Below are 25,811 nucleotides of genomic sequence, written 5' to 3'. Positions count from 1 at the left end.
GCACAATGATGTCACTGGGTCAGCTGGAAAAAGGGGGGAGTTTTTTAAAGTTTAAATGACCCTCGGTGAAAATGGTCACATGGCCAGTGGCCCCGCCTGCTGATCTCCAGACAGAGGGGAGTTTGGATTGCCCTCCAGACCACTGAGTGGCGTGGAGGGCAATCTAAACTCCCCTCTGTCTGGAGATCAGGAGGTGGGGCCACTGGCCATGTGACCATTTTCAAGAGGTGCCGGAACTCCGTTCCACCGCGTTCCCACTGAAAAAAAGCCCTTCTCCCAGATCATACCTGCAGAATGTCCTACGTAGAGTGTTACTTGCAGGGGAGTTACCATTGGTTAAGCTGAGTGTGTGACTGACCCAAGGTCACCCAGCAAGCTTCCATGGCAGAGTAGTGATTCGAACCTGAGTCTCTCAGATTTACTCTAACCACTACACATGCTGTCTCTCTAGGTAGTTGATCATCGGGGTTCAGTTTGCAAACTATAATCAGCACAGGCTAATGTTTGACAGACTATTCAACTGTTTTTTGAACAGTTTGCATATTGTCTCAGTTGTGCAAAAAGATGATGTGTTTTATAGTGTTTTCCTGCAGCTCTTTCTCTTACTCCCACCTACTGTCGCCACCTCACTTCTCCATCTTCTGCCTGCCACATTCTTTAAATATATAAAACGATATTTCACAGTCAATGAGTTGCAGATATGAGGTACATCCCTTTGTCAACTAATGGAGCCCCTCCTCACCTCATGCTGATGTCTCAAGCTGAATTGGGCCTTGATAGGTCTTTAAAATGCCTTTCCCTACAGCAGCTGTATGACGTAGTGACATAGTTCGACTCTAGAAGGTTCAATCAATCTAATGAAGGTGAAATTGATCAAGACTTCTTTCGTTACTGTGGTACACATATTCAGCATATCGGACTCATAGGACTCATATGTACAAAATCTTTGTCAGATGGGGTCTGTAGAAAGGAGAGGAACTGGGTGAGATGGAGTTTAAAATGCTGGCCGGATCCAGCCCAATGTTTGTGAACAAATATTTGAAGCTATTAAAATGAGCACTTGGAACGAAGTAAGTGCAAATGTCGACTGCCATTTTTGTAACATTCTCAGCATCCTTGCTTTTGGTCCCCCGCGTTGCCCCCCCCCCCAGGTTCTTACCACCTAGTGGTAGATCTTTAAACCATAGAAAATCCCATGTCAGTGTGGTACTTATAGGCGACAGAGATCTATTAGAGGTGGAGTGGTCTGTGGTTAATCAGGACTTCCCAGAGAAGATGGCTGCATTACCTTGCTGCCTGCTTCAGCAGCTCTATCAGGGGAATTACTTTTTCAGAGATGTGAATGACTCAGCTTGTGAAAACAGAAGAAGCTTTTATTGTCAATTAGAGATCAAGGGACCCAGGGCTCTTGTTTTTAGTTATAATTGCGGTGATCACATCTCCGCCCCCCCCCCCCCCGCCACCAGCTTTAAAGCATCCGAGCTCTCAGAGTTTTTTGTATGATATGTGGGATGAGACATTGACTGAGAAGTTAACTTTTGATTTAGAATCCACAAAAATTATAGTCTGATAAATTCATTGAAAGATGCTGAATGCTCTTGTCCTATGTTAGTGAAAAGTCTTGATCTTAAATCTTCTTCCGATGTGAATTATTTCAGGGAAGATAATTGGAGCTGACAAGTGCTTTAAAACGTTTTTGCTTCTTTTTACAGTTGCATATGCTTAGTCAGTGGGATATTTTGTATAGATAATATATTTGTGATCGAGAGGTGATGTGATAGCCCTCTTCAAGTATCAGAAGGGCTGTCACACGGAGGCTGGAGGGGAGTTGCTTTTCTGTTGCCCCAGACTGTTGAACCAGAAACAATGGGTGAAAATTAAAGCAAACGCATTTCCTGACAGAAGCTTCCTTGGGAGGTGGTGGGTTCTCCTTCTTTGCAGGTATTTAAGTAGAACCTAGATAGTCACCTGACAGCCAGGATGATTCTCTGACTTAATATGAATGAACACAGATCAAGAGAGGGAGTACATGAATGGATGAGCAGGTGCTTAGCTCTCATGGCCCTTTCTTATGTGCCTAGGGTAATGCTGGCCACTACTTTGGGGTCAGGAAGGATTTTTCCCCCAGGTCAGATTGGCCAGGGATCCTGAAGGCTTTCTGCTTTCCTCTAGACATAGAGCAGGGGTCACTGGGGGAGGCGAGGGGGGTGAGATAGCTGTGACTTTCTTTCATTGTGCAGGGGGTTGGACTAGATGACCCTTGGGGGTCCTTTCAGCTTTCTTTTTCTATGTTTCTATGTATTTAGGATACTTCTATGCTGCCTCTTCAGAGTTCTGCTACTTAGTAATGTTTTAATTTTCTCATGAATTGTTTCATAACATGACTTGCTTTGTAAGAGACTGTCTTAATTATTCAGTTTTATATGCTTTGTCTTGTAAAAATTGCTTTTCGCATTTGCGTTTTCTTGGGTCTTCTCTATTCCTTTCCAGCATTAAGGACAACCTTCTGACAAACTTTTATTCTTCTTTCATTTGGCTGCCTCTGGAGCACTGGTTCTTAGACTTCAAGTCAGGAGGACCCAAAACGAATTGCAACTTCCTTGCAGGTGGATTGAGAGATCAGGAAGGAGGTGGTGGAGGAGAACCAGGGTGAACTGCAAGAGGAGGCTCTGAGAGGCTTGATGGCAAACTCGGGGTTTGCCAGGGGAAGGCAAACTATTTCTTAATAATTATATATAGTCCCACTTTTCTCTGCAATGGGGATCCAAACAAATAATTTATAAAATACAATATAAATAAATCATCAGGAAAAAGTACAGTAAACATTTTGCTCTTGGGTCCACTGGCCTAATTGATAAAAGCCACAGGCTACGAGCCACTAGCGAAGAAACAAAGGCCGAGAGCCCTTTGGCTCTTTTCCTTTAGGTTGCACCAAAAGACTCTTGCACTCTCAGGCTTTAAGTACCTGCAACAGGTGGGAAACAAAAGCTCATCCTCAGTCTTAAAAAACTGGTGACCATCCTCCTTTGATGCATATATATATATAGGTTCTGAAAAATACAGTAAACTTAGAAGGAAGCCCTATTTCAAAAAGTCCAAGAACCACTGCTTTAGAGATACTCAAGTCAAGACGTGTACCTATCAGCTGTTCAGTTACAATAATTTAGGACTTCCAAAGTGATATATGTAAAACCAGGGCTTTTTTTCTGGGAAAAGAGGTGGTGGAACTCAGTGGGTTGCCCTCAGAGAAAATGGTCACATGGCTGGTGGCCCCGCCCCCTGATCTCCAGACAGAGGGGAGTTTAGATTGGCGCACAGGGCATTCTAAACTCCCCTCTGTCTGGAGATCAGGGGGCGGGGCCACCAGCCATGTGACCATTTTCAAGTGGTTCCGGAATTCTGTTCCACCGCATTCCAGTTGAAAAAAAGCCCTGTGTAAAACTAGATGGTCTCTTTCTCTTTCTGTCTATCGTGAGCAGCATATGAGGAAACAACTGAGTTTTGCTTAGCTTGTATTCCTTGTCACCATTATTTTTCTAACTATAGATGTAACAAGGACAAATAGCTGTCAGTCTGATAGCAGTGGATTTCTGGAAGATCCCTCAGAGCCCTTACCTCTACAGGTAAGTAGGAATTATTCTGGGGAAAGGGAGAGAGATAAAGAAAGAAAGAAGTGGCCTTGGAGGAGTGTAACTCTGCTTAATATTGGAGTGCAAGTTACTGTGTTGAAAACATAACCATTCTATGACCACTTTGTTTTTTTTCCAGGCCGTATCTCTGCCTGGAAACCTGAGAATCAGCTGCAATATCCATGATAATCAAGCATATTTGAGACATAGGAAGGACTCAGCTCTGGCCAGGCAGGATTTTCATCCCCATGTGGAGGCATCCATTGCTATCACCTCCCCCACTGATGGTGGCAGAGTTCCACTGCTACCCTCAATGAGCAGAGAACAGATTTTCCAGGGAGAGGAAGTTTTCTATTCCATAAATGAAGAAGATGACCCAATGGAGGCCTCTAGTGATCAATGTGAAGGTGCAACCGGTGGAACGGAGCCTGAGGTGCATGAGAAGGAGATGCAAGAGCAAGGCGGACAACTGGTGAAAGAAGAAGACGGTCGTGTAGAAGAGCCCATTTCATGCCACCACACTAAAGGCATGGATCAAGATGGCAGTAGTTCTCCAGAAAGGGATTGGCTTTTAAAGTGCAGTGAAATGCCTGAGAATCCAGGCTCAGCTGCCACCGAGATAGGTCGTACAAGCCCCACTACACTCAGCAATGGCCAAATATGTGTAAACAGAAATGAAAGTGAGGGCCTTTTGACTGAAGAGGAAACTACGGGTGTATGTAGAGAAAATAAACAGGAAGGTATTGTAGAAAGTGTGGAAGGAAAGTGGTGGGAGAGCAAGCTGGATTTCTCTGTTCCAGCCACAGACGTCAGTGTCACAAAGGATCCCCAGGACTTTTGCAAACTGGATATTGGTTTCAGCAGTACAGGCAGACCTTCAGAGATAGCTCTGGTGTCAGAAACTGAGCACAGGGACCTGGCTGAGCACAGGGACCTGGCTGAGACCCAGCTGATTTCAAGCAGCCCTCTCCAAGATTCTAGCCTTCCTGCTTCCTGCCTTGAAAAGGGAGGACTTAGCTCCTTGAATATATTATCAGCAAACACCAAACTAGACAAAGAGGAGAGCGTCCCCAACATGGAAACAAAGCTTAGTCCTTCCAGATCCATAACCATCCAGATGCCTTCAATGCTCGTGTCGAATAGGCAGAGTATCCACTTGGAGGAAGTCGCTGTAAAAGGCAGGCCTCTGGATTTCATGTTCAAGGCCTCCCAGCGTTTTGAGGAAGAACCTATAATTCCCTCAGTCTTGGGTGCTTTAAAGGAAGAAGATAAGGAAGTGAAGGAAGTGTCTGTTCAAACGGAGAGGAGTCACTCAAAGCGAGAAACGTTCCCCCCGTTTCCGCTTCTCCCTTCCTTTCATGGGCACAGCCATCTTCTGAAGTCTGCTTCTCTAGACACAGGGCTGTATGGGGAATACCGGCCTTGCGGCTATGAACCTTTCAATGCCTGCTGTGCCCAGCACGGAGGCCACTGCTGTCCTTTGAGCTCTCATCACTGCTGTTTGTTGCGGTCTTTCCCTCTTGCTCCTTTGTGCAAACATCCCATAACATGCTGCTCATCACATGCCAGCCTAGAGCTGCAGCTTCTGAAAACACTAACACTTCTGCAGAACACAGCAATGAGAAATATTTCTTCTGTGAGTATTTATTTCATTATTGGCTTATTTATGGCCCTATCATTTCCCAGTAGTCTCATAGGCAGAGAACATTTCTTAAGGAATTATGGATTGGATCCTAAAGAGCCATTCAGTCAACATGACAGCAGCATCTCTGACAGAACTGCATTTCTGTCTGTTGAGGAGGGAAAGACAATTTTGCTGATTTCCCCCTTCTGCACTAGGTTCCCAGTTTGCCTCCTGCAGTGTTTCAGGGAGTCCACAGACCCACAGGAGCATAATTTCAGGAGATACAGAGTCTACTGACTACATTTCGGCCTACCAGATTTTGTCTTAGAGCCAAGCTACAAGTGAGGAATGACACTTGAACGGCAAGTGAACAGACTCATGTGCATTTCTCCCTGTTCACTTGCATTCCACTTGCCCTCCACTCAATCACGTAGTGATCAAGTGGAGGGCAAGTGGAATGCAAGTGAACAGGGAGGAATGCACGTGAGTCTGTTCACTTGCCATTCAAGTGTAATTCCTCACTTGTAGCTTGGCCCTTAGTTCCACTAGGGATGCTGCTGAATTTTGGAACTTGGAAATCCCCATTTCTGTTTTATGTTTCCTTTGTGCAAGTCATTTCCTTTGTCATTTTTTGTTTCCTTGAGTTTTTTCTGTTAAAAATTTGTGTTTTTTTTCAAATGTTACTTTTGTTGTCACTTACATATAAATGGTGTGAAAGAAACAAATATCTCAGAAGCACTAGCCATGAAAATGGGCAGAATGCCAGGTTCATACCAACAAAATATGAGAAGAAAAGGAAACAAGAAATAGCCCAACCCCTGCTCTGCTTGATTCCTTTAGGTTCCACCTAGGGCTCATTTTGAGGGGGAATGCGCAGGAACACAGTTCTGGTAGTTCTCCCAAAAGGTCACATGTCAGGTGACCCCTCCACCTGATTTTTGGCCATTTGGGGCCCATTTCAGCCTGGATTGGGGCCAAAACGGCCCAATTCGGGCTCAAAAAGGACAGGATCAGACCCCAAACAGCCAGGATTGGTCCCGAAATGGCCAGGATCAGGCCTCTAATGGATGGTGGATCACTCTCCTGCTCAGCAGTGGCCCAATCCTGACCATTTTGGGCCCCTTTTCAGCCATTTCCAGCCCCTTTTTGCCATTTTGGGCCCAATTTCGGCCCTGAATGGCCAGGATTAGGTCCAAAACGGCCAGGATAGGTGATGTCAGGGGGTGGGTATATGCAAATCAGTTATGCTAATGACACACTTCTGGTGCTGTCAAGGGGCGTGACATATGCAAATAAGTTGTGCTAATGAGTTATGCTAATGAGTTCCTCCAGCTCTTTTTCTACGAAATGACCCCTGGTTCCACCACTGATCTGGCTTCACCTAACCCCTGACATGTGATCTGAAATATGGAGGAGGCACTGCTGGGAAAGTGTCATGCCCTTCATAGTTAGGGTTGCCAATTTTTGATGTATATACATTCTAGCTCTGAAAAGGACACCATTGTACATGGCATGAATCCAGAGGTTTTCCCCTCCGTGTTTCAGATCACAATGTGAACATACTTCCTGGAGAGTCTGTGCATCTGGCTTGCACGTGCCTGAGCTTTTTGTATTGGAAAACCAGATTGTAGAGGCTTGGCTCTTAGTGTTTCACATGTGAACAACATATGTTTTGTGAGGCAAAATGTTAGTGATGTCTTTTATTCATTGCAAGATTTTTGTGGAGTGCTCAGATAATGGCAGATGTCCACAAGATGGCAGTGTTTCATAAATGACTCATAATTGACCCAGAAACCTTTTCAAATCTATAGAACTACATTTTACATTTTCATCTTGTTTTGACTGATACATAGCTATGGTACCCCATTTTTAAACCCAGTAAGCCTAAAAAGTATCACAAAGTCTTCACAACACAGCTTTGAGCAAAAACGCTAGATGAAATTATATGGTTTTCTCCTTTATTACTCTTTCCCCCTCCAAGTCATTAATCAAAACATAAATTTAGTAGTCCAAAACTGTGGGGGGTTAAATCAAGAGAGCAGTGTATGGAAGGGAAAGAGTTAAAACACTCCCTCACCCCTCAAACTGCAGCCCAATCAAATTCTCCAACCCTGGCTGCCTTTAGGGGGAAAAATTGCTGATTCAGTCATATATCATTTAGTTTGGCCTTACATTAAAAAAAACATAAATATACAGGTGCCCCTGGCTCAGAGATGTGCTCATGTTTTGGGGGGTCAGAGTGTTTATCAAAATATCCATTATAGAGCATTGTGAAAGACAGTTCTTCCTTAGCTTCTCAATCAAAATGGGAGAAAGGAGGACAAGAAAGGTATACCTATTACTTAACAGATGAAAATCTTACGGGATTTTCTGTGAGGCTTCCATTAGTAGCCAGAGGTCTTCAAATTGACTCTTCCCAAAGGTATGGAACTTCTGGAAAGTAATTTCTCTTAATTAAGCTCTTTGCAACAGATCAGTTTGCCTACTTGTAGCAAGTGTGAAATTGTAAGAAATCGTTCCTCTTCTTGATCTCATGTTTAGTGCACAGTTAATGAAATTGAAACAATGAAAAATTCGTGCCAAAAGTTTCGCGAACGTCTGGATGAGATTGAGCAGCACCTGATGGAGCAAGAGATTCTCTTTTCCAGTGCTATGTCAGATGAAGCACGGTAATGACATGCAAATGACATTGTTTATCACCACACATCCTTTGTTACATCATGATGCTTCCTCTACAAGATACACATGCACAATGTGGTATTTTTATATATGGAAAGACTTCAGAGTCACGGTTAAAAATATATACAAAACTTCAGCCCTTCAAAGCAGAATGCTCACCAATAAAGCAATCGCAATAATGATATAAATTGTACTGGGGGATAGTTACAGAGAGCTGCTGTAGCACAGTGGTTAAGTGGTTCGGCTGCGAATCGGCACTCTACTGGTTTGAATCCCACTACTGCCATGAGCTCAGTAGGTGGCCTTGGGTAAGCCATTCCTCATAGGGCCAAGCTACAAGTGACGAATGACACTTGAATGGCAAGTGGATTGAGTGGAGGGCAAGTGAACAGGGAGAAATACACTTGCCGTTCAAGTGTCATTTGTCACTTGTAGCTTGGCCCTCAGCCCCAGCTCCCCAGCTGCATTGTGGGGATAATAATAACACTAACTTGTTCACCGCTCTGGGTGAGGCACTAATCTGTCTAGAAGAGCGCTATATAAGCGCAGTTGTTGTTGTTGTTATAGCCAATGTGGTAGTTCATGAGACAGTTGGGCAACAGTCTTCCTCAGGGATGGATGAATTTCACAAAGCAATAAAGATATCTACAGTAGCACCAACAAGTTAAAGGTCCATAGTAGCAATAGGTCAAAGGTCCAAAGTAGCAATCAAGCCCAGAAGACTGTTGGAAACATCAGGAACCTGCTGGCCCTGAATGTCGGGCGGGGTGACATATTTCATGTCTTCTCGGCACCATTCTCTTGGATCTCTGGACTGAAAAACTTTTCTGTTGATTTGGGCATTGCCCCTGTTTAAATTTGCTGTAGTACAGTTGTTCTCAGTCCTGCTGCGCTTACAGTAACACAGCGCTCCGGTCCATCATTTAACTTTTGCTTATGTTAATTGCTCACAATGAATGTGTGTTTAACTTGTTTATTGAACTCTGAGTGTATACTAGACTTCCTTTTACTGTGTTATCACGACTTTTGACTGAATATACTGTTGTTTGTAGATGCAAATGTAATTGTTTATTGCTATCAGTGTTCATTATTGCGGGTACTTCGCCTTCTATTGTGGTTTTCCACCATTCTCTTTTGTAGGGCATACTTTTCAGCAATACTTTTTCCAAGCACTTGCATCAATGTCGTTGCACATAAACCAAGCCATAGTCACAGAAGCAGTTATTTGTGTGATTATTCACTTGCAATATTATCCTTTGTCCAGAAGTCCACCTGGCAAGCTGAGCCTGCCCTGTGAACAGCTTCTGGCATGGTTCAACTGATTTCAACCATGCAAGCTGCATTTGACTTTAATTCCTTGTTGACAAAATGTTTTTTCTTTGAAATCCAACTGGATGGTAGTGGGAGACAAGGGTTTCATGGAGTGTCTTCTGTTTCTCTTCAATTGGCCTTCTTCCGCAGAGAGGAGAGAAGACGACTCCAGGCCTTGCGACAAGCTGTCCGTCGAGAGGTTGCCGAACTGGAATGCCAGCTGAAGGATCGTGCTCGCCAGGTTAGGGAGGGGATTCTTATGGTACGTTCTGTCGATGGAGAGAGCATTGTGTGATTTGTGCCATGCTCTGCTTATGATTCCCTCGAAGAGAGATGCGTTCAGGGCTGCAGCAAAGTGCTACAGTCATGCTCATAGTCAGTGTGTTAGCATTTGCCTGACTTCTCTGAACACAGTTCACAGCTCTGTTTCTTGCTCTACGTGTGCATGTGAATGAACTCGTAGAGTGGAGAAATGGAAGTTGTATCTTCACAGAGCAGGTGGGAAGTCACATTTTCAAATCCCCTCCTACATAAAAATCACTCTGCTTGCAGAAAATTAGCATAGCAGGGAGTAGGCTGGACTAGAACATTTCTTTTTGCTGCACTAGTTTCTTTCCTTGCAGCAATTCTTTTACATGGAGGGGATGAACATTAAAACATACACAGGAATAGATGAAACTGCCTTATACTAACAGTGAAATCTTAAGCAGAGTTACTCCAGTCTAAGCCCACTAGGGTAACCCTGCTTAGGATTTCACTGTAAGTCTGACCTTTGGTCTATAAAGGCCAGTTTTGTCTACTCTAACTGGCTGCAGCTAGACAGGATTTCCAGCAGAGCTTTCACACCATCGGCTGTCTGATCCTTTTCAGCAGGGATGCTGGTGATTGAACCTGCAACCTTTTGCTTGCAAAGCAGATGCTCTACCACTGGGCCATGGCCCCTCCTGATAGTATCCTCCATTTTGTGTCTCTCATGGTACATCCCATTCTGACACATCATTCTGCTGCACATGTAGACCAGAGAGTATCATGATTAAGAGCTTACCAAAAGAAAAAACAATTGTAAGTTATCCAGTTAAATATGAGTAAACATTTAATAAAGCATTTAATTCAAAATTGTGTCAACTTCATATATTTATGTCATATAGTATGTATCAGAAATATATATATGTGCGATCATCCACTGAGTCAACCTCCAACCAGTATGAAATTCACTTGCAATAAATCACTCTTGTAACAATAACGTGCTAGTGCTTAACATCCAATAAATACATTTCATAAATACATTTCATAAGTACATAAATACATCAATAAATATAGAATATTGCACTGGTCCATATATTGTCACAATCCTGAGGTCCAAAACAGCGTGCTGTGGAATGCACGTGTTAAAGATGCATATTTCCTTTGCTACATTCAGAAGATCATGTGCTAAGCCTCATGTTTTGCAACAGTGTCTTTCTAGGAGTTAGAGTGACAGCGACATTATTCCATGAAGCATTTCACACACGTTGGATAATGCACTTCCAATCCTCTTTATAGATCATTTGGAACGGATTTTTTTGTGTGCGGAACAAAAAATCCACTTCAGACAATTGATAAAGTGCATTGAAAGTGCATTATCCAACGTGTGCGGAATCAGCCCATATTATGACTGCTTTGAGAAAAGCAATGAAACGGGATAAAATGCACCGGACGGCCCGTAAGCTAGTTACATTTGGTTGATTACTTGGCTCTACAAAGGAAGAATTGGCTTTAAAACGTACAACAGCAGCTTTGGACCTGAAATTGAACTTCGATATGATCCTTAATTTTGTTGCCGTTACTTTAAAAGGTTTCTATTTGTGCTTCTGAGCATTTCCTCAATTTTTTATTTACTTTTCATTCAAGTTCTGGATACTAGAAGGAACTCTACAGAATAAGGTTGCCAGGCCTGGCAGACAGTAGGAGACTAGAGGTGTGTGTGTGTGTGTGCACACGCACGTGCATGCCAACAGTGACAGTCTGATGTCATTTCTGGGGGGGAAACCTGGAAGTGATGTCATAACTTTCTAGGAATTGCTGGAAACTCTATGGAAAAACCACAGACTTTCAAGCTATCTCCATGTTGTAACTCTCCTTTAGCCTATATGATTCGAGGCAAATCTGGATGCAAGGCTGGGGCAGAGTTGTTACTAATCACATGTGCTGGGGAAGAGGCATTCAGAGCGGATATACAGGCTCTCTAACTAAGTGCAGTCAGGCCCTGTCCTTGTCTGGGGCAGGGGATAGCACAGATTACTTGAACAAAGAATATCATTTGGATGATTTTGTACATATGTGTCTGAGTTACCATTAGTGTCCAGGACTTGGACAAAAAGTAGAGGGACATTTTCACTTTCTTTTTTTTCCAATTCATTAGTTATTTAATAAAAGTTTCTCCCTCATCAACCATGCACTTTTTTATACAAAAATTGACATGTGTGAAAATGGAGCTCAGCTGTTCTGTTCAAAGCATCAATCTTTGCTGATAAGGCTCTAAATACTAGTAAAATGATGAACTTTTGACAGATGTCTAATCCCCCTTTTTAACAAGACCATTGCTGCCTCTGTAGAGTAGAAAGAGCTTTGCTAGGTTACAATCTATTCGCTGGTCCATTATAATTTTTTTAAAATAATATTTTCATTACTCTACAGCAGCTGGATCAGTTATTGGGCGAACAGTCTAATCTGTGCTCAGAACTTGGGATTTCTAATTGGAGGGAAGAAAACGAGGCTAGGAGTGAGACCCTTCTTCCAGACGCTGCCGCCACCACTCATTTCTTTTGCAGAGGGAGTTCCAAAGATACTCACCACAGGCCTCCAAGTAGGAGTGCGACAGCCCCATCCAGCCCCTCAACGTCTTTGATAGGAAAAGCAGAAGTATTGCCAGCTTCTCCTTTGCCTCCAGGCAAGATCGATTCTACAGCAGACTCCAAGGAACTGCATGGCAGTAAAAAGGAAGTGAAAGGTCCTCCTCAGCCAAAATTGGACTTCAAGGCCTTTATCCAAAATGTAAGAATGATTTTCATCCAAAATGTAAGAATGATTTGTCTGATTTTCAGAGTACGGATCAAGTCTGTCAAATAATAATAATAATAATAATAATAATAATAATAATAATAATAATAATAATAATAATAATAATAATAATAAAGTCTATATATTTCACATCCCACCCTATTCTCCTGACACCTGTCAGGAGAGAGGATGGTAGTAGTCAAAGTTTGTAATAGGGTTTGAAGCATATGTGTTCAAGCAAAACCTGCATATAAAGCTGTACATTTATATACATGTTATGCACTAAAAAGCAATGGGGCACTAACACATGAAGCACTTCTGTTCCTTGCAACTTGGAAGCATTTCTTTTTTCCTTTCAAGTGAAACTGCAGGCAATCCACTACGATCAACATTTTGTAAGGATGATAGTTATTTGGAGGCCAAATAGGGGTGTGCACGCCCCCCAAAATTGGGTTTCTAGAATTACCAGAATCCAGAAATACCAGAATCTGGTATTTAGCTTGCTTCAGTATGCTCCGTAAAGATTTGGAGCATACTGAAGTAAGGGGAAGCAAAACCTGCCCACCCCACCCCTCCTGGGGCAACTCCCAGTCCCCACCCCCACCCCACTTACCTGGCTGGCAGGGAGGAGGAGGCTGATCAGCTGGGCAGCAGGGAATCTCAGAGCTGGCTCCTGCAGGGCCTGCACTGCCTCCTCCACCACCTTAGAGGCCAGATGGGTGGTGGAGAAGCCCGGAGCTGGCTCCTGCGTGGCCCGCACTGCCTCCTCCGCCACCGCAGCAGCCAGCTGGGCAGCAGGGAAGGCTGGAGCTGGCTCCTCCGGGGCCCACGCCACCTCCGCCACTGCAACAGCGGCCAGCAGGGTGGCGGAGAAGGCCTGGATCATCTCCTTGGTGGAAATCTCCCTGCCAAACAGCTGATCTCTGGGCTTAAATGCCCCTTTCCATGCTGCTTTGCAGTGGCATGGAAAGGGGCATTTAAACCCCTTGACCCAAAGCTTCCCGAAGTGATACAAATTGCTTCAGGAAACTTTGATTCAGGGAGTTCGAAATCATTGTGAATCGGGTCCGATTTGGGTACTTTACCTGAATCCAAATCCTGAATCACACACCCCTAAAGCTAAATCTACCCTGAGAGCCACCAGTTGCTACACTCATGTTCAAGAGAACTGCAACAGTAGAACATTTTGCTTTGGAAGCCGTGGGTCTGAAATCTCATTCAGACCGTTAGTATTTCACACCCTTAATATCATGAAGATCTTTTGTATTGATCCAAGGTTTACATATTGGTTTCGATTTTCTGAAACGGAGGAACTTGGTGGTGGGGAAGGCTTGTTTTGGGATCTAGAAAACTATCTGCTACTATATTTTCAGGAAGCCTTGTGGATTCTTAGATAAGCACTTCTACTACTTCAAAATGTCTCCTCTTCAGTAGACTCTAGCAAGTAATTATTAATGCCACCCTTTCTTGCCCCCTATGCTTTTTATGATTTTTGCAGATTTTGGTTTGTATGCTGTGTTTTTATATACCCTAATCTGGTTTATTTGCTTTTAACTTCTAAACTGCTAACTCTTCTTTATTTCTATTCTTGTCAGCTGAAGAAATCTTTCAGAACATCATTCAGCAGTGATGTAACAGAAGGAAAAGATTGAGGGGTGCCATCTCTTTTCTTGTGAGACCTTCTTCCACACCATTTTTAAAGCAACTTGTGGAATCAGAACTAATGTTAAAATTGCTTTGATAGGAGAATACTGAGAAAAGGGAAGGACATAATATCTGGGAATACTGGAAAAATGCCATGAGGAAAGATTTGGATTATGGACAGATGGACTAGTTGGGAAGTGTGTGCTGAAGAATCTGATATCTTTCTTGAGCCTTGTACTTAATGGTGTCAAGAATATGGTGGTCATGAACCATAAGCTATCGTGTGGCTTTTCCATTCAATGTCTCCAATCTGGACACTTGATTTCCTGTTATTAGGCACCATATGCAGGCAGGAATTTAAACAGCAGAGGAGAACTCTTCTATCAGCACTGGCACCTGAAATCTGGCTCTATCGTGTATGAGTTCCTGACCCTTTCAGCTCAAGAACAGCTCAAGAAATTTGGTTGGACGTGACTGACCCTCCTCCAGTATAATATACTCAAGTATATTACTGTGTAGCTGCCTGTGTTGCTGATCTTTAGGGATCTCTGAGAGTTGTTAAACAACACTTCAGAAAATAACAGTACAAAATGTCAGAATTTATGCTTTCACTGTTAACTGTTCCCAGCCTCTGTGATTATGAGGAAGTTAACAAAACCAATATAACAAAGCTGTCCTCGTGTTCTGAATAAGTAGCTTGCCAAAATAATACCTCAGGTTTCTTTCTCACCCAGCAACCTGGTACCCTTCTACCCCCCGTGACAAGAAAACCTTGTGTAGAAAGTCACTTCTCTGCCAGATGTCTGTTACTGAATTGAGGCAATTTGGCAGTTAACCTTCAGAGATAAGGACATAGTTATGTGGTGGCTAATATTGGCCTTATATATGATCATGTTTTGTGGTGAACTTCATTCATAACAAACAGCAGTTTATCACTGGAAATTAAACAAGGGATTTACAGCACTGAGTTACAGTTGTTCCTATCATTTAACAAGAAAAAAAATTCAAGCCAAACACATGCCTTCTTTTATGAGATATAGAAGAATAAATATATTCCTATTTAAACTGTACAAGAATACGAGGGAAAGGGTTTATTATAACTGTAACTGGATTACATGATCTAACAGCAGAGCAGAATTACTGTAGCAATAAACATCTCTGAGCAATTAAAAGAAACACTTCTTCCTCCCTCAAGTCATTTGATGCAAGGCTCTTATGAACATATGAACTTACACTGAGCCAGGCCACTGGTCCGTCTCACTCGGTATTGTCCTCTCTGACTGGCAGCAACTTTCCCAGCATCTCCTACCTGAGACCTTTTGCCTGGAGCTACCAGAAGCTTCTAAGAATGTCTACATGCAAAGCAATGCCCTCCTTTGGATCACAGCCCCCCTCCCCAAACCTCTGTCCTCCCCCTTGATGCAGGGAAAGCCACCAATCATTTCCTGAATGCGGCCTTAGTTCATTTCAGTTGTGTTTGTTCAGTGTTGAATAGTGTGTTCCTTTTAGCTTCCGTTAGTGCCCACCATCTTACTTCATGGCAGTTGTGAGGAAAACTTTAGCTGCTGCATGTTTGTGTGGACTGGAACCAGCAGGGACATAGCTTTTGGCACCCCCCACCCCTAATGGGCATTTAGTCATATTCTTGGGTCTTGCCTGACCTTCTGCAAGTATCATGTTGGACCCCTCACTATCTCAGGGTTGACACACACATTATGAAGTACATAAGTGGAGTCCACATCCTGTGTAACAGTCAGATGTGAGTCATGAGTTCTGCTGAATTCCAGCATGAGGTATGCCTGATTTGGATGAGGCCTGTAATGTTCATGGAGAACGTGCTTCAGCCTCCCCCAAGCCATTCTTCTAACCTGAAAATTGGGGAAGGCTGTGTGTCCCAGGGAACACACGACGAGTTTTCTCAGTGGGCCATGGATCACTTCAGCGTAGGAAAATGGAGAAGGGAGAAGGTCTTTCTCCATGCATACTGTGATCCTGATCCAAATTGGACATGGCACACACAGGGACTGAAGATGACCAAATTATATTTGACCCCAGACCCAAATGGTGTGTTCTGTAATATGTGAATTGGATGGAAGATATAGTTCCCTTTGTTCCCTCTGTCCCTGTATGTCGTCATGCATGGTTGCTACAGCACTAAGTGGTGTAGGGTCCAGTGGGGATAATGTTTCTTATTGTTCCTCGAGTCCTTGTGTGCTTGAGCAAGCATGTGCCACACCACCCAGGCCTCCATGCCACACTGCAGAGGAAGGATGAGAAGTAGGGTTCCAGCCAGGTAATGCTGTGCCTGGAACTGGAGCAGCTATGGATCTATTTGATATCAGGATCCAGTGCGGAAATGGATCTGGGAAGTGGGCAGTAGGTGGTTATCAGAGAAAGGAACAAGATACTGGTTGGAGCCACAAAGGAATCCTCGCCAATGCTGAGAGACCTTTCAGTGTATATGCAAGGAAGGCAAGAGGCGTGATCCCGTGTGGTGGAACAGCCCTACTGACCTGTCAGCACTGCCCCTTTTTGCCCTCTAGTGTTAACCAGGGGTAGTTCAAGTCTCCACACGGCACGTGCCACCCACCTGGTGCCTCCCCAATCCTCAGAGGAGATTTTGCTCCTTCTCTCTTGTACCTACTGCCTTTGTCGGAACTGCTCATGGGGAGGCCAGGGCTAAGGCTCCCTGCTCCGCTGTGCAGGCTTGCTGCTCTGAGTCCTGCCTCATGCCCAGTCTTTTGTACTCAGCACTTGGTTACTGCAGGGACTATTTGCTGCACCACTGGGGGATCAGCCAATTGCCAACAGACCACCCCTTTCCCGTGGCACCTCTTTTAGGTTGAGTGGTTGAGCAATTGAAATATATGAGGTACAGAGAACAGATACCAGCATTTAAGAATTTTTTAAAGTTTTTTTTTTAAAAAAAGAGGAGGGAAATGTCCATACTCACGCTTTGAAGCACAAAATTCAAAAGAAATGCGTAAAAACACAATTCTTCTGCCTCTCCCTCTGTACATACCTAACTTAGATCTTCTTTTAAGGCAGATTCTGTACCCTAGAAAGTTCCAGCTTGCTTAGAAGTCCTCGTACCTTTTATGGTTCAGGCCACCAGCCTCCAAGTGACCAACAGCCAACAGCTGCAAGGAGCCAAGTCTCAGCTCCTTCATCTCCCAGCTCAATCAGCCAAATAGAGCTTCCTCCCTGTGCCAGGAGGTTTTATTCTCTCCCTTTGTCTACCCCCTGGGCATGTCAGAGAGGCTTTTCCTGAGAGCTCCAGGAAGAAATCTTTTGGGCATTTTAGTCCTCCAAGTCTCTGTTCCTCCTCAACACACCCGGAAGAGTAAGCTTTTACCTGAAAGTTTTCTGGCCACATCTCCATGACTAAAGCTAGGCTGGGTATGGCTTAGAAAGCATCTGGCTTTCTCTCTCACCTCCTACTTGTTGTCAGCTAAGAGCCACTTTTTAAACTGGAAGTTAAGGCTTTGATACAGTCCAAACCTACAAATAAAGCATCTTCCTACACCCTGCTCTCTACACATGCAACCTAATAATATGGCCTTTCAAAAAAGCCGCCCAAAAAACCCCACCCTGAAGATCCTAGAGGCAGGGTATGAACCTCTGAGAGGAAGTCCACTGATCATGTTTATCTCAGTGCCGTGAGGGAGGATGGGATTCGTACTCAAAATACTGGAGACAACGGCAGTTGCTTTAACTTGCCAGCTCCCAGGATAAGCAAGCGGGAATTTGAGAAAATCTGTTCATGCAGCTCTAAAAGCCATCTACTTCGTTTTCAAACCCCCAGTTGGGTATTTTCTGTTCAGCGCTGTGTAGAAGGTTTTAAGATGGGTGACCTACGCTTCTAATAATTTCAAGGTACAAACCTAAAATCAGGTTGTTTCCACAGCTTGTGTTTTTCCTTCTCTTCACTTTTTATTAGCTAATCTTGAAAGACATACAGGGGTGGTTTGCATTTAATATCACTTCATATCTGTTATGTTGTAGATCATATTTGGTTAAAACAAACAGAAACAGATGCGTAACTGCTGATTAAATTAAACAAGGAGGGGAGGGAGCTGTGTCTAAAATCTGATTCATGGCCATTGCCAAGGACAGATGTTGAAACCTTGAAGGATGTGGCAATCATTAACCTCAGCTAGTTGTCCCCAAGCAAATGTCAAGAGGGTGTCAAATTGTACCCCCACCCCCGCGCACCACGATGGTAAACACAGAAATGCAAAACAGAAACCAGTCCCATCCTCTGGCATTCTCTCTGTTTCAGATGGAAAGGCACCTAAACTGCTTGTCTCTGCTACCATATGCCCAGGGAAGATACGTTTTCTTACTCAGGTCATGTGTCTGGTGTAACAACAAAAACACCAGCCTTGCAGTGGTCTCCGCCCTGAGCCTGCGAAAGCGGGGAGGGCGGAATATAAATATAATAAATTAAATTAAATTAAATTACCATAGGTGTACCTTAAATCTAGTTTTATCTTAAGCAGCGGCTTTTTGAAATACTAATCCTATTGTGGTGATGCGGCACCTGGCACACTGCCGGAGGGGCAGGGCTGAAGCTGGAAGGCATGCCCTTTAAAAGTGAGATGCCCAGCCAGTGAGGGGGTGGGCGGCAGTGGAAGGCATAAGGAGAGGAGCAAGCGAGTGCTGGAGCAAAAGGCAATGGAGATGGCAGCAATGGCCTGGGAAGTGCCCAGAGGAGGCAGCTGGTGGAGGCTTGCTTGGGAGAAGATGCCAAAGCCCCAGACCCAGAGTGCGGGCCAGGAGGGATGTGAACACCCTGGAGGGCCAAGAGTGTCAAGCGAGGCAGGAGGCACAACTGGCCGGGGCCAGCTGGCAACAGCCAGCCAGCCAGCCAGCCAAGGAACTACCTATGAGCCTGAAGCCTCATCTCCCTAGCACCTAGCCCGCCTGGTCATCAGCCCCAGAAGTTCAGCTCCGAAGCCACTGCAGGACAATAGGCTCACAGGTGAAGGTGGCACAGGGAAATAAGGACAGACAGTATTAGCATGGGAGGAGTGATGAAGAGGTAAGGGAATGGCCGCCTAAAGTGAGATCATCACTTTAGCATCACATCTATGCACACTTACTTAGGAAAAATGTGTAAATCATGCGTCAGAGATCCATGCCAAACAGCGGCATTCCAGACCACTTTGGATGGCCCTGCAGCTCACTTGTTCCACCCATAAAACGGGGACATAGCTGAGCTGCAATAAGTCAGAACACTGCTCAGGGGCTGGGGGGGGGGGAATGAAGCTTCTTCTGACCCCACCACCAATGACAGCCCTAAGCCAACATTTGGAGCTGGGTTGCACAAGTGCACAGTGAGGCAGATGTGGGATATTGCCAGCTGCACATAGTGACACTGAGGAGTGGAAGCTGTTGGCACACGCCCCCCCCCCCCCCAAGTGGAGACAATTCTGTGGGGACCAGGACTGCAAGAAACTACGACTAAGTCATGTAAAAAAGAACCTCCCACCCCAAATCAGATCTATATACAATAAATCTTGTGTCTAGCTGAGTCTCCCCACCTCCAAGAAAATAAAGCTTGCAGTCCTCGTCCAAAACAAAAAATCTTAATACAGCCAAAAGGATTGCAGAAGTACTGAATGGAGTCCCTGATCTAAGACCCTGATGGGAATGGAGCTCCCAGGACAGCATTCTGGCCTGCGGCACCCGACTAGTGACTCTTCTGCCAAGGGTGGAGGAAATGCTATTACTCTCAAGGCTTGCAGCTGAACTTTAAAGGAATAGCATCTGGACCCTTCTCAGAAGCAAACATTAAGGCAGGACTCAGCCAGTCATTTGTTAAAGCTGCCTCCCCTCAGAGACCTCTTACGGATATCAGAGTCCAGGGAGGTCTAAGGGCACTGTAACCGCAGCCGCTCACTTAGGGTGGGGGATGCAGATATGCATCTGCTAGCTCTCACGTCTCCCAAACTGTTTTGTGTGTATATCCTCCGTTAGTGCAAATCAGGTAGGTTTTTGAATGTGTACTGAAGAAATGGATTTCTTACTGGTGTATGAAATCCATAGTTTCCCCAATCCTCTAGTACCTTGAGAGAGAACTGTAGTGCAAGGACACAAGCAAGGACACTCATTTGCTTATAAGGGAGTCTTCATGTATGTGTGGGAGGATTGGAGTACACAGAAAATGAGAGATGATACCTCATTTAGTTACCTCTAAAATGCAAGGCCTACCAAAGATGGGAGCAGAGGAGCAGAACTGGTCTCCACTGAGGCTGGCAAAAGCATTCATCGATTTATTCCCTTTATCTTTCATGGCCTCCAAAGTGCTCATGTTGAATGTTGAGGAGATAGTCCCATTTTCCTCACAACAACCCTTGTGAGGTTGACAGGGAGATTTGCTCAAAGCCACCCAATGGCTTTATAACCCAGCAGGAGATAAAATCCAGGTGTCCCTGGTCCAATCCGACCGCTAAGAGCTACATTAGACTTACTCTTTTATTCTTATGTCAGCCTCTCCTCTGAGAAGAAAGTGAAGCCGCCTGCAGCAATGAAGCAGGATGGCTTGTCTACATCCATTTGGAGAAAGTAGGAGCACTGACCACATCCATCCGTGCAACCTGGACCATTTTCATTTAGTGGCAACAATGCCAGTGTCTTGAAGAGGAGGCATGGCCCACCTACAGAATAAGACTGATGGATGTTCACGTGACATCCTATTGACTGCCATTCCCGATCTCACAGATTTGTGATCGGTCCTGGATGTGGACCAGCTCACAGGTTCTACTAGATGGATCTAGGACTCAGAAGGGACAAGAGGAACGGTTGTTTCGGATCAGACCAAGAACCAGTGTAGTCCAGCACTTGGTCTCCTCTAGTGGCAACTCAGAAGATCACAAGGAGAGCAAGAGAGCATGGAGCATCCTTAATTCTTCCCTCCAACTACCTCTGAAGAGGGAGATGAAGTTAGTTGATTGGTCTAATTAGAACCGTATGTAATGAAAACAGAACTCTACATGACTCACCTTTCAATAGCTACTTGCCAAATTTTCTGCATTTCCAAATCTTTTGTTTGTCTCTTCAGTGGACTGCAGAACAATAGGAAGAAAGCCAACACTTGATGCAGTCTTTTAATTTTTTTTGTGCTTTTGTTTTGAATGTTGCAAAACCCACAGCACTCTTCACAGGTCTTCATTAAATCTGTTGCTAAGAAATTACAATCATCATTCTCTGCTTTCCCTTTCAACAGGCTGATGAATATATATATATATATATATATATATATATATATATATATATATATATATATATATATATATATATATATATTACATGAAAGCCACTTGCCAAAAGAGGCTCTCTAACCATCATTGCAATTCAGGAAATGGGGCAGAGATTGTCAAGGCAATGTAGCCTGAAACTTTTGTTCACTTCAGCTACATTTTTCTCTATGGTGTTGGCTGCAGCATAGCAGGTAATATGCAACAACCTCCCTGCAATATCTTATAATCAGGGGTCATTTCGTAGAAAAAGAGCTGGAGGAACTCATTAGCATAACTCATTAGCATATGCCACACCCCTTGCCATCACTGGAAATGAGTCATTAGCATAAGAGATTTGCATATGCCACTCTCCCTGACATCACCTATCCTGGCTGTTTTGGAACCAATCCTGGCCATTCAGGGCCAAAATTGGGCCCAAAATGGCAAAAAGGGGCTGAAAATAGCCGAAAAGGGGCACAAAATGGTCAGGATTGGGCTGCTGCTGAACAGGAGAGTGATCCACCACCCATTAGAGGCCCGATCCGGGCCATTTCGGCCCCAATCCAGGATGAAATGGGCCCAAAATGGCCGAGAATCTGGTGGGCAGGGCCACCTGACATGTGACCTCTTTGGGGAGCTGCTGGAACTGCGTTCCTGCACGTTCCCCCTCGAAATGAGCCCTGGTTATAATATTGAGTGGAAGTGGTGCCAAAGTCCTGTAAAAAAAAACCAAAAAACAAATCAGTAGTCTGCGTGTTCAGAAAGAAAAAATTCCACACATTTTTCCTCAGGCCTTTTTATGGCAACCTTCACCAGTACTGAGTATTGGCACCTGTGGAGGGAATTGTTGGAAATCAGTGCAAGCCTGTCACAGAGGAGAACTCCTGCTAAAACAGCGAGGGAGAGATTCCCAGTGAGCCAAGATGCTTGGGAGCCAGATGCCTCCTTCCCTTTAGCAGTGTGGCCAAGAGAAAGTCAGCCTCTGCAGACTAGCCAATATAGGTGCCCCACCAAGTTGGCTGAGATGTTACCCTAAAGGCCTTGTTCTCATCAGAAAAGCTTCAGGGGCACTGACAGACGTCCCAGTGAGGGTCACAGGCCACTTTTAACACCGAAGTTTGTTAGGCAAGTGGCATCTTAAAGGCTAATAAAACTAATCCCAGCATAAGTTTTTTGTGAATCCGAGTTTACTTCATCAAATGCAACTGTGTGCCTAGATTCTGCCTGGGCTGCAGCACAGATAGCCTTTGGTCCCTGCTCCTTCACGGCCTCCAGGAAGATGATAAATGTGACACACTTTTACAAAAAAAGGAGTGGAATGGAAAACAGGGAGTGGAGTTCCCCCCACTTGAATGGAAAGGCTACTCTCTTGTGTTGGAGGGGGACTGCCTCCTCAAGGAGCTGCTTCCCCCTCCTCCCAGGCCCTGGTTGGGGTGGACTGGCAGACAACGATGGTCCTGGGAAAGGCACCTCCACAACCCACCCACCCCAATGGAGGAGAGAAAGGAAGAAGAGCAGACTCATTACAGCTGCTCACTGGCCAGTGCTGTGGCTGTTTTCCTGCCCACCTACGCAGCCAGCTGGTTTGCTATCCTGCCACCCAGCTGACTGCTCTGCTGCCTCCACTGTTGTCCCAGGCAACTGGCTTGCTCACTGCTGCACATGCCTGAGGAAAACCTCAGATTAGTGGGGTGGCTGGGGAAGCTGGCTGCAAGATGGTGGGCTCCTAGTGCGGGGCCCAGGCAGCTTCTCCAGATGGCCCATTCCTAAGACCTCCCCTGCCACCCCTTCCTGGACTGGCAGCACTTTCTCTACCACCATCTAACACCTCAGGTGCAGCAATGACCAGAGATATAGATTTAAATCTACATGCATAGCAATGATTGTCTATGGGCTGAAAGAAAATCAATAGACATTATCAGCACAATGCTGCTCAACAATTCCACACATCCTGATGTGGTCATGTATTGCACCTCTCTAGAGAATAACTGAGTCGCTCCAGGGAGGAAAACTTAGGCTAGAGCTAGCCCAGCATGCAGTATGTTACCAAAACTGGCCCTCAGTTTTCAGCCTCTTGTTAATGCCTTTCAACCATCCTAAGGATACTGAATAACCTGCATGTGGAGGAAGAGTGGGGCTGCCATGGTGAGCTATTCCCACAGTCTAAATACTCTCATTAGAAAGTAAGCATTAGGGGTTTGCATTGAGAATTTTTTTGTTATCATTCCTAATTTAGACTTTAAGGAGAAAATTTTACTGTGATTGCCTGTTTCCAAGTAGGATATTACTAGTTAATGAGTCAAATCTGTGTTTTCCTTCAGGACCATTATTTTCAATGGGAAATCTATTCAAGGGGCTGGTGTAGCTTTTCATAAGATACTGGCACCAAATTTGCATAGTATACAGTCCTCCCTTGAATCTAAAGAAATCCTAAATTTCAAGCAGATTGAACAAAGGGGGTTGATTTTACAGACCTCCCCAAATAGATCCCTCTCTACACAGCTGCACTTAGAGCGGAACTACAAGTGACAAAAGGCACAGGTTGGACACTTGTCAGCTTCCCTCAAGTTTTGATGGGAAATGTAGGCATCCTAGTCTTGCAGCTTGGCTCTCTGACTGCTGTCCAGTGGACTTTTCAACTGTCACTTGTCCAACATTCCGCCAAGCTGCCTACATTTCCCATCAAAACTTGAGGGAAGCTGACAAGTATCCAACCTGTGCCTTTTGTCACTTGTAGTTCTGCTCTTACTTCAACCGATTTCTAAAATGGCAGCAGCCTAGCAGGACAGTTCCAGACCAGGCACAAGCATAACACACACCTCTTCTACAGTCATTTCATTTTCCTGTTCTTACAGTGAATGATCCGCAATAAAAATCTTTTACCTTTCCACTGAAAACTGTTTGCCATGCTTCTGTTTAATAAAGTAAGGAATGAGATTGGTATAGGGGACTTTTTCAGAGGGGGCTGGAGTTATAGTTTTTCAACCAAATATCACCAAAATTGCAACAGGGTGTCTTCTGCCTATCCTTCAAAGAACCCCAAGTTTCAAGAAAATTGGACAAAGGGTTTGAATTCTATGGGACCCTGAACTGTTATCAGGAGCAAGCAGGAGCATGAACATCACTCCCATCCGGCAGTCACTCCACTGGTTACCTATCAATTACCGTGCTCAGTTCAAGATATTGGTTATCACTTACAAAGCTCTTCATGGCCTTGGTCTGGCATATCTATGGGACTGCCTCCCTTCCTATGCTCCTCACCGGCAGCATCACTCTTCCAAACAGGGTCTCTTGCAGGTGCCACCCTGCACATGGATGAAATCAACAGCAGCCCGTACATGAGCTTTCTCTGTGGTGGCTAGGGTTGCCAGGCCCGCTCAACCTCCCGGCGGGGGGATTGGTGCCTGGCACTCACCTTTGGGGTGTGTGTGTGTGTAATCTGCCCTGAGCCTGCTAGTCAGGGAGGATGGAATAGAAATTGAAAGTAAGTAAGTAAGTAAATGTTAAATTCATGTAGAGTTGGGGTTTCCCCCAGTCACACAAGTTTAGAGCATATGTGACCAGGTCCTCAGTTTATGGGTTGGATTTGACACACTTTCTTGCTGGTGAAAAAAGAAGGAACGTTGCCTTTGCCCACCAAAAAGGCTATGCTGGGAATGATGAGATCTGAATATACAAAAGCCACAGGGTTGTAAGAGGAATGGGAACTGGTTGAGGCTGAGTGAAAGATTCCATCTTGTATTGTTTCTTGCATGTTCCAGCCATTGATCATATTGACATATGCTGTTTAATCCACCATGAGTCTCAGTGAGAAAGGCAGACCATAAATAACATAAATAAACATAGTAATATCATTTTTCTTTTTTTGAGGATCAAATATATTGGGACTTTGCAAGGTATGGATATAAAGAGTCTCTGTACATATGTTTTCACATTGGTGGTGATTGAGCTGTAATGGTTTCCATTTGCTCGTTGTACAGATAACAGTGAATTCTAGATGAGAGAGTCCCTGAAGAGTGTGTCATATGGGGCGTATATGGAGATGGAGGAAGCTACAGTTCCATTAACTTGAATGTAACCATCAAAAGAAAGAGCACTGAAGCTGGAATACTAATTTGTCAATTCTGGTACTGCTTTTGAAAGGAAATGGGCCAGGTGAAGCCTTTTTTCCATGTGAATGGTTAAAGGGCTCCAATTCATACTGCCAGCTGGGCAAAAATTTCCTCTCCTTTTTTTTCCCCTCCAGAAAACTGGCATGTTTGTGTGTTTTCCCCCATTCCATACAAAACCTCTATCTAAAGTTAGAGGTTAAAATAGCCAGTACTGGTCAGCGCTGGCATGTACAGAGTAGCCACAGAAAGACTCCCCGCCCAGATCCCTAAATGGCCCCAGTGTGCCAAGTTTATGTAAGAAACCAATCCATAAATGCATACAACCACCACAGTCGTCAGCGAAACCTCATCTCTGGACATGACGTACCTGGCTCTGAACATTTATGTGCTGCTTCCAGACCACCTCCCTGCCTCCCTTCAGCCCCACACAACTCTGTAGTTCACCCAACAACGATCTCACTTGCTAGCTTCTTGCCATGACACGAGTTGGACGGATATCCTGGGCCTCTGACATCTGCTGATTCTGTCC

The 25,811-nt window shown here is 44.5% G+C and overlaps 1 protein-coding gene across 1 annotated transcript in view; it reads left to right on the top strand.

Annotated features, from left to right (window-relative positions):
- The window catches only part of ITPRID1 (ITPR interacting domain containing 1), a 65,474-nt gene extending 50,472 nt beyond the window's left edge, over positions 1 to 15,002 (top strand). The window contains exons 6-11 of the mRNA XM_054991790.1: positions 3,547 to 3,623; positions 3,769 to 5,265; positions 7,795 to 7,922; positions 9,394 to 9,505; positions 11,920 to 12,276; positions 13,878 to 15,002. Coding sequence (XP_054847765.1) covers positions 3,547 to 3,623; positions 3,769 to 5,265; positions 7,795 to 7,922; positions 9,394 to 9,505; positions 11,920 to 12,276; positions 13,878 to 13,934 — 2,228 coding nt within the window. The 3' untranslated portion in view covers positions 13,935 to 15,002. The remainder of the gene's footprint in view (positions 1 to 3,546; positions 3,624 to 3,768; positions 5,266 to 7,794; positions 7,923 to 9,393; positions 9,506 to 11,919; positions 12,277 to 13,877) is intronic.
- The last annotated feature ends 10,809 nt before the right edge of the window (positions 15,003 to 25,811 follow it).

The sequence above is a fragment of the Eublepharis macularius genome, chromosome 11 (genome assembly GCF_028583425.1).
Source record: "Eublepharis macularius isolate TG4126 chromosome 11, MPM_Emac_v1.0, whole genome shotgun sequence".
NCBI classification, from domain to species: domain Eukaryota; kingdom Metazoa; phylum Chordata; class Lepidosauria; order Squamata; family Eublepharidae; genus Eublepharis; species Eublepharis macularius.
Note: the sequence above shows the minus strand (reverse complement) of the source record. Positions and strands in the feature narration are given on the sequence as shown.